We start from the raw sequence: 9,413 nt of genomic DNA, 5'->3' as shown, positions 1-9,413 counted from the left end.
CACACACACACACACACACACACACACACACACACATTTGGTGGATTGAGCAAACTCCCAAAAAGCTGCCTCCAACAACTTTTTCTCTCTTTTAGCCTTTTTATACCACCTAAGACAAAGTTCTCTTTATAAGAAAAAGATTACCTCATAGCCACAAGTTACATATTCTCTTAAATAATCACCACAAAAATGTATTAAAAAAGCAGATTAAAATCATTACATAAAAGGAAATTACAACAGGATTATTGATTGTGTGATTCTTTTGAAACTCATACTTGACTAGACATATCCCATCTGTCTTTTTCTCCACAAGTTCATTGGAACCCCAAAGTGGTAATTCTTTGTGACCGCTAGAGGCCATGGGTTACTGGGTTCCTGAAAGGAAAGCTAGGGATGGATGGGAAGGATGGTGAGAGAAAGAACGAGCCAAGAAAAAGTTCTCTGATCAAGGCTCAATTTTTTTTTTTTTTTTTCGAGACAGGGTTTCTCTGTATAGCCCTGACTTTCCTGGAACTCACTTTGTAGACCAGGCTGGCCTCGAACTTAGAAATCTGCCTGCCTCTGCCTCTCCAGTGCTGGGATTAAAGGTGTGCACCACCATGCCCTGGCAAGGCTCAAATTTTAATGTACAGCTCTTAATACTTGTGCGAAAAGCCAAGGACCCATCCCTTTGTTGGCTGGGTTCTGTTGCTTGTTTCAGCTGGATTGAGTTGCAAAGTAGGCTCTTTAGCTGCTGGGGTTGGGGTGGGTGCCTGTGACTGCAGTTCTCAGTTCTCTGGCAGGGAAGATGTAGTAAGGCCAGACGCCTGGCTCCAGTGTCTGAGACTTGTTCAGCCAGCTCAAGGCTTGGGGAGGGTACAATTCTTTTGTCATTGTTTAACAAGAGTTTAAGCAGGCTAGTCTATAGTAGCAAGTTTTCCCTATGCTTGGCTGACAACAATTTGTATTTACCAAGAAAAAGATCGTCATCTCTCTTAGGTTTTATTTTTGAAGTCTTGTACACCTAAACTGGCTAATCTGCTTTCTACTCTTAGAATAGAATTATTTACTCTTTCCCATAACCCTGACTTTTCATGGTGCGATGAGGAACTTATGGCCCCATCCCTAGATAACAAGATCCAGGAACCAACCTAGAATGAATGTTTTCTTTGATCATTAACTTGTTCCAAGCCTATTTTTCTCTTTCAAGTACAATTATATGCTTGTAACACATGAAAGCTGTGTTCCTTTTCTCACTTATGTAGTCCTTACTACAGAGAGGGGGCACATTCTATTCTTACTCATCTGTGCCCATCTGAAGATTTGCTTTACTGTATTTCTTCTTGGTATGCTTCTGGCTGCCATTTGTTAACGCAAAACCATAAGGCCCCAAAGCCCCAGAGAACTGTTTCAGGATACCAAAGAGGAACCAGAGGGTCAGGGATGGTGTATATGGCAGGAAGTGGCTCATGTTTATAATCCCAGTACTCAGGAGGTTAAGGCAGGAAGGCCAGCTTAGGCTACATGTTTTCTAGTCTAGCCTGGAATATAGTGTGAGATCTGACTCACAACTAAACACGCCTTTCTTTCTTTGTTTCTCTTCTTTCCTGTTTTGGAAACTGGCCACAGCTTAGCATGCTTTCCTTGATGCTCTGGGCATTTTCTCTGAAGGGCCCTTCCTTTCTGCCCTGTAGCTACCTGCTTACCTCCATTGTAGAATATCCACGATGTGGTGAAAGGGTTATAATTTTTCATTGCCAAATTTTCATTTTTCATGAACTCAAAAAAATCTGTTAAACTTGGGGTTCCTTTAGATTCAGTTTAATAATTTTGCTGTATTTTGTTTTTGTTGTTGTTGTTTTTTTGTTTTTAGTGTTATACTTGGTTTATTTAATAATGTGCTTACATATACTATTTGTGAATCTTAAATATATTGATTACATATTATAGCTTAAGAGATATAAACATTAATGTAGGTTGACATTAGTGTAAATTTCAGTGTTTTAGAAATTTTGGAACTTTTTTTTTCTTGAGACAGGGTTTCTCTGAGTAACCCTGGCTGTCCTGGAACTCACTCTGTAGACTAGGCTGGCCTCGAACTCAGAAACCCACCTGCTTCTGTCTCCCAAGTGCTGGGATTAAAGGCTTGTTCCACCACTGCCCAGCTATTTTGGAACTTTAAAATAGGAAAAATGTGAGTCTCCCATAAGTGCTGATGATTTTAGTAGCTAAAAACAAAGAAGTTCCAAAGAAATGAAATTCTTTGATTAATCATGTGTCATTTCTGTATTACTTTTACTAATATGTCTTCCTCTTTCTGTAGCATCAAGTTTGAATCTCTTAACCCTTTCTTTGACAACATAGTTTGTCATATCAGATGCATTATTACCTTGATGTCACTTGTATAAATCTTAACATGCCTTTCTCATTGTTTTCATGTTTCTTTTATATCATAGTGTAGAAAGCCTCTCTTCATACCTGTCTGTTTTTCTTTTTTTATTAATTTATTAATTTACTTTGCATCTCAATTGCAGCCCTCCTCCCATCCTAGTCCTTCCCTCTCCCCGTCTCTCTTCCCCCATCTTCCTCTCCCTTTCTCTTCAGAGAAGGAGAAGCCTCTCGTGGATATCAACCAGCTTTGCCATTTCAAATTGCAGTAAGACTAGGCCCTTCTTGTCTATTGAGCTTAAACAAGGCATTCTAGTTAGAGAAAGGGGGTCAAAAGGCAGGCAACAGAGTCAGAGATAGCCCCTGCTCTAGTTGTTAGGGGTCCTGTGTGAAGACCAAGGTGCACATCTGTTACAAATGTGAGGGGACCTAGGTCTATCACATGCATGCTCTTTGGTTTGTGGTTCAGTCTCTATGAGCCCCAATGAGCCCAGGTTAGTTAATTCTGTAGTTTTCCTTAACCTCTCTGACTCCTCCTCCAATCCTTCCCCCTCCTCCATATTACATAGTCCAGATTCCCTGAGCTCCACCTAATGTTTGGCTGTGAGACTCTGCATGTGTTTCCATCAACTGCTGCGTGAAGCCTCTCAAAGGACAGTTCCTGTTTGCAAGTACAGGAGAATATCAGTAATAGTGTGTCGGGGTGGGTTCTCTGTTATATCATGGGTATTAAGTTGGGACAGTCATTGGTTAGCTAATCCCTCAATTTCTGCTCCATCTTTATCCGTGCACATCTTGTAGGCAGACAAATTGTGGGTCGAAGATTTTGGTGGGGGTTGGTCTGGTTACAAGAGGTGGCCGTTCCATATCCCCTATTGCTTAGGGTCACCCTTGTAGGTTCCTGGGAATATCTCCTGTCTTAGGTTTCTAGTTCATTCTAGAGATGCCCCCTTCAATGTCTATTTTATTTTCTCTTCTCAGTGAGATTTAAGCATCCTTCCTTAGATCCTCCTTGTTACTTAGCTTCTTTGGGCCTATGGATTGTAGCATGATTATCCTGTACATTATGGCTAATATCCACTTATAAATGAGTATATACCATGGGTATCTTTCTGTGTCTGAGTTTCCTCATTCAGAATGATATTTTCTATTTCCATCCATTTGCCTGCAAATTTCATGATATCTTTGTTTTTATTAGCTGCATAATAGTGTAAGTGTACCACATTTTCTTTATTCATTCTTTAATTAAGGGACATCTAGTTTGCTTCCAGTTTCTGGCTATTTTGAATAATGTTGCTATTGTGGTGTTGTAGAGCATCTTTTGGGTATATGCCCAGGAGTGATATAGTTGGGATTTAGGTAGATTGATCCCCAATTTTCTGAGAAACCACCAAATTGATTTCCAAAGTTGTACAAGTTTGCACTCCCACCAGCAATGAAGGAGTATTCCCCTTGCCCCACAACTTTGCCAACATGTGCTGTCATTTAAGTTTTTAATCTTAGCTTTTCTGATAGGTGTAAGATGGATTCTCAGGGTCCTTTTGATTTATATTTCCTTAGTGACTAAGGACAGTGAACATATTTTTATGTGATTCTTGGCCATTAGAGATTCCTCTTTCAAGAATTCTCTGTTTAATTCTGTACCCCATTTTTAATTGGGTTATTTAGTTTGTTGGTACCCATTTTCTTGAGTTCTTTCTATATTTTAAGTATCAGCCTTCTGTTAGATGTAGGGTGTGTGAAAATCTTTTCCCATTCTGTAAGCTGCTATTTTGTTCTTTTGAAGATGTCCTTGGCCTTACAGAAGTTTTTAATTAAGTTTAATGAGGTCCCATTTACTAATTGTTGATCTTAGTAGCTGAGCTGTTGGAGTTCTATTCAGGAAGTCTTCTTCTATTCCTATGCATTCAAAGTTATTCCCCAGTTCCTCCTCTATCAGATTTAGTGTATCTGGTTTTATATTGAGGTTTTTGATCCACTTGNACTTGAGTTTTGTGAAGGGTGATAAATATGGATCTATTTGTATTCCTCTACATGCACAGTCCAGTTAGATCAGCACTATTTGTTAACGTTTCTTTTTCCCCATTGTTTTGGCTTCTTTGTCAAAAATCAAGTGTCAGCCAGGTGTGATGATGCATGCCTTTAATCCCAGCACTTGGGGGGCAGAGGCAGGCGGATTTCTGAGTTTGAGGCCAGCCTGGTCTACAAAGTGAATTCCAGGACAGCCAGGGCTATACAGAGAAACCCTATATCGAAAAACAAAAAAAAAAAAAAAAAGAATCAAATGTTGTAGGTGTGTGGATTTATTTCTAGGTCTTTGATTTAATTCCACTGATCAACCTGTCTGTTCCTTTCTGTTCCTTTCTTTTTTTTATTGGTTATTTAATTCACATTTCAAATATTATTCCCTTTCCCAGTTTCACCCCCACAAACCCTCTATCCTTCATCCCGCTGCTTCTATAAGGGTGCTCTCCCACCTGCTCGCCCCCCTCCTGCCTCATTGCCCTAGCATTCCCCTACACTGGGGCATCAAGCCTCCACAGGACAAAGGGCCTCCTCTCCCATCGATACCAGATAAGGCAGTCCTCTGCTACATATCCAGCTGGAGTCATGGGTTCCCCCATGTGTACACTTTGGTTGGTGGTTTAGTCCCTGGGAGCTTTGGGGGTTCTGGTTGGTTGATATTGTTGTTTATCCTATGGGGTTGCAATCCCCTTCAGTTCCTCAGTCCTTCCCCTAGCTCTTCCATTGGGGTTCCTGGACTCAGACTAATGGTTGACTGTGAGTATCTGCATCTTTATTAGTCATGCACTGGCAGAGTCTCTCAGGGGACAGCTTGCTCCTGTCAGCAAGCACTTTTTTGGCATCAGCAATAGTGTTGGGTTTTTGGTGTCTGCAGATGGGATGGATCCCTAGGTGGGGCAGTCTCTGGATGGCCTTTTCTTCAAACTCTGCTCCGTTCTTTGTCCCTGCTTTTCTTTTGACAGGAGGAATTCCGGATTATTATTTTTGAGGTGTATGTGTGGCCCCATCCCTCAATCCAGGGTCTGTGCCTATCCATTGGATATGGTCTCTACAGGTTCTCTCTTGCCTCTGGAAATCAGTCTGGTGGTTTCTCACAAAATTGGGCATAGTACTACCTGAGGACCCAGCTGTACCACTCCTGAGCATATACCCAAAAGATGTTCCAACATATAACAAGGACACATGCTCCACTGTGTTCATAACAGCCTTATGTATAATAGCCAGAATCTGGAAACAACCCAGATGTCCCTCAGCAGAAGAATGGATGCAGAAAATGTACATTTACACAATGGAGTACTACTCAGTTATTAAAAACAATGTCTTCATGAAATTCACAGGCAAATAGATGGAACTTGAAAATGTCATTCTGAGTGAGGTATCCCTGTCATGAAAGAACACACACATGGTATGTACTCACTGATAAGTGGATATTAGCCCCCCCCCCAAAAGGGGGCTGGTGAGATGGCTCAGTGGGTAAGAGCACCTGACTGCTCTTCCGAAGGTCCTGAGTTCAAATCCCGGCAACCACATGGTGGCTCACAACCATCTGTAACGAGATCTGACTCCCTCTTCTGGAGTGTCTGGAGACAGCTACGGTGTACTTACATATAATAAATAAATAAAGCTTTAAAAAAAAAAAAAAGTTCAGATTACAACTCACAGACCATATGAAACCCAAGAAGAACGAAGACCACACCAAAGTGTGGATGGGAAGGAAATAATCTTAGGAGATAGAGGGAGAGGGATCTGGGAGGGAGAGAGGAAGGAGAGAGAAGGGGGGCAGAAGAGATGGGGCAGAAGTGCAGAGGGTCCGGCATTTGAAAGGAGGTGTGTAGCAGTGGGGGAGGGGGAATTGGGAGTAGCCACTAGAAAGTCCCAGATGCCAGGGACCTAAGAGGTTCTCAGGACCCAACAGGGAAGGACATTAACTGAAACTCGTCTGTTTCTGTATCAGTACCATGCAGTGTTGATTACTACTGCTCTCTAGTACAGCTTGGGTCAGGAATAGTGACACTGCCAGACGTTCTTTTATTGGACAGGATTGCTTTAGTTATTCCAGGGTTGTTGTTTTTCTATATGAAGTTGAGTATTGTTCTTTCAAGGATAGTAAAGAATTTTGATGGGAATTATGATGAATGTGTGGATTGCTTTTGGTAAGATGGCTATTTTCACTATGTTAATCCTACTGATCCGTGAGCATGGGAGATCTTAACATCTTCTTAGGACTCTTACTTTCTTCAGAGACTTAAAGTTCTTGTCATACAGGTCTTTTACTTGCTTGGTTAGAGTTACACCAAGATATTTTATATTATTTGTGGCTATTGTAAAAGTTACTGTTTTCCTATTTTCTTTCTCAGCCTGTTTATCATTTGTATAAAAAATAAGAGCTACTGATTTTTAAAAAGTTATTTTGTATTTAGCTACTTTGCTGAAGGTTTAGGAGTTCTTTGGTAGAATTTTTGGGGTTGCTAGGCATACTATTATATTATCTGCAAATAGTGATACTTTGACTTCTTTCTTTCCAGTTTGTATCTCCTTGATCTCCTTTAGTTGTCTGACTGCTCTAGGTAAAACTCAAGTAGTATATTGAAGAGATAGGGAGTGGGCAGACAGCCTTGTGTTGCCCCTGCTTTTAGTGGAATTGTTTTTAAGCTCCTCTTGGTTTAATTTGATGTTGGCTGTTAGCTTGCTGTATACTGCCTTTATTGTGCTTAGGTCTAGGCCTTGTATCCCTGACTTCTCCAAATATTTTTTCATGGGGGGGTATTGGATTCTTTTTTTTTCCTTTTACTAATTCTTTAGTATGAAATCTTTGACTTTTTTTTTACAGTTTTATTAATGTATAACTATATAATTAATATGCCTATCATCTCACATACTTAAAGTTATTTGTGTGTGGTTAGAAAAAAAGAATACTTAAAATCCTTCAGCAAAGTTGAAGTTTATAAGGTCTGTCAATTTTAATAACCATGTAGCCATTAGTTCTCTGGAGTTTATTCATCTAATAACTGAAAACATATACCCTCAGAATTTCCCCATTTTTTTCATTCTTGGTAAACCAACTTTGTACCCTGTTTCTGTTAATTTGACTTGTAGATTCTGTAAGCATATATCTTTCTGTCTTTTTCTGTTTGGCTTATTTAATTTAGCATAATATTTTCTGCATATTAATATACATTTTTACAAAGTTAAATATTAATATATAAAAATGGTACTAATAAGTGGTACTAAAATGTTTCTGCAACTTTACCAAATTAATTTAATAGTTCTGTAGGTTTATTTTGGTGGACTGTAGGGTTTCTTTTTTTTTTTTTTTTAAAGNTTTNTTTNTTTNTTTNTTTNTTTNTTTNTTTNTTTATTATATGTGAGTACACTGTAGCTGTCTTCAGATCTTGTTATGGATGGTTATGAGCCACCATGTGGTTGCTGGGATTTGAACTCCGGACCTTCGGAAGAGCAGTCGGGTGCTCTTACCCACCGAGCCATCTCACCAGCCCCGAGGGTTTCTTAATTTAAGAATTAATGGTATTCTTTACTTTATCTCCAACTCTTTTTTTTATATCTTGTAGAGCTTAGTTGCATTTTTTTATGCATATTGAAAACCAAACTCAGGGTCATGGATAACCAAGCCCTCTATTGCTGAGCCACACTCTCAGCTCCTGAGTTTCTCATTTGTTTATAGGTCATCTCCCTTATTTCATTGATCTGCTTGTTTTCTTTTCTTTCTTTCTTTTTGTTCATTCTAGGTCCAGTTTTTCATTGAAGTCAGAAATAAAACAGACTCTTTACTTATTGGCTAAATATATCTCTATAGAATTAGCAGGCACACTTGATGCTTGACTTATTCAGGTCTTCCCTGAAAGTACTGAATGAACACAGTACTGTTAAGGTATATTCTCCTCAGAAGACTGTTTGGGTCATAATCTCTATTTAAGATCATTTGTTCAAATGGCAGCTAAACACATCCTGTGGTTTCATTCATTAATGGTATAGCTTGCTACAACCTTTAATTGGGTTCATATAACCTCTGTGGTCCTTTAGCTTTAGATATAGCAGGAAGCTTCTTTGTTTAGTAAGAAAGTGCCCTGGATCTAGCAGGATATAAATATGATGGCAATTTACTCACATGAATGGGCCTCCTCCCCTTTCACCCCTGTCTCGAATGGCATCATGGATCACCCTCACAACAGCCAAGCCCTGCTGGTCAGCTCTTGTTTCCTATTGTGGTTAATTTTATCACTTTGATTTTTTAAATGAACGTATAAATCTTCATTTACTTGGTATTGGTTATTAGCATGTTATAACTTCAGTTGTGTCATTTTAACTTTTTTATGTTCTCCTTGGAGCTTTCCATCTCTGACTTCCCATCTGAATGTAAAGTCACCAACTCCAGTCTTACCTACCTGGTTTTAGGAGAATACCATCATCACCAAACAGTTTACTGGGGACTGTGAATCCATTCAAATCTTTAGTCTAGGGTATGAGCTACCTTGCATTACAGAAAATGTTAAAAGTACAAGTGATTCTCAGCAAATTTTTTTCAATGGTTTTTAAGAAGAAACAAACAGTATTTTAAGAATATGCTAAAAAATAACAAAACAAAACCAAAAAACCCAACGTTTTCCAAGTAGCCTTTCTAAAAGCATAGGAAATTGCTTTTAGGAAAACAAAACCAAATATGTTTACATTAATGTCGCCCAGTTACACCATTTTATACTATCACTGTACAAAGTTGTCTGAACAGTTAGCTGTGTTTCTCTTTATATTTTCATGATTTTAATATTTGAGTTTAGAGCATTGAAATATGGAACAGGTAGCATCAAAAGTAATGTGGCTGCTGTAACTTTGGTTCTAGGCAGTATGAAACCGTGGTTCCGCTGGAAGATTCTATTGTGACTGAAGTTACAACAACTCTACAAGAGTGGGCCAGTCTGTGGAAACAACTATATGTGGTAAGTGTAGAGCCCTAATTTTAAGACTTCCCCAAAACCTGTTCCCTAGATCATTAGGAATGTGGCTAG

General features: G+C 39.2%; 1 protein-coding gene across 6 annotated transcripts in view; it reads left to right on the top strand.

The window, feature by feature from the left end:
* Dock3 (dedicator of cytokinesis 3) overlaps positions 1-9,413 on the top strand; it is a 299,922-nt gene that overhangs the window by 95,399 nt on the left and 195,110 nt on the right. For all 6 annotated transcript variants that reach the window (XM_029542839.1, XM_021206339.1, XM_029542840.1 and 3 more), the window contains exon 5: positions 9,248-9,344. In XM_029542839.1, the coding sequence (XP_029398699.1) occupies positions 9,248-9,344 (97 nt within the window). The remainder of the gene's footprint in view (positions 1-9,247; positions 9,345-9,413) is intronic.

This window comes from Mus pahari, chromosome 10, assembly GCF_900095145.1.
Source record: "Mus pahari chromosome 10, PAHARI_EIJ_v1.1, whole genome shotgun sequence".
In the NCBI taxonomy this organism is placed as follows: Eukaryota; Metazoa; Chordata; class Mammalia; order Rodentia; family Muridae; genus Mus; species Mus pahari.
Note: the sequence above shows the minus strand (reverse complement) of the source record. Positions and strands in the feature narration are given on the sequence as shown.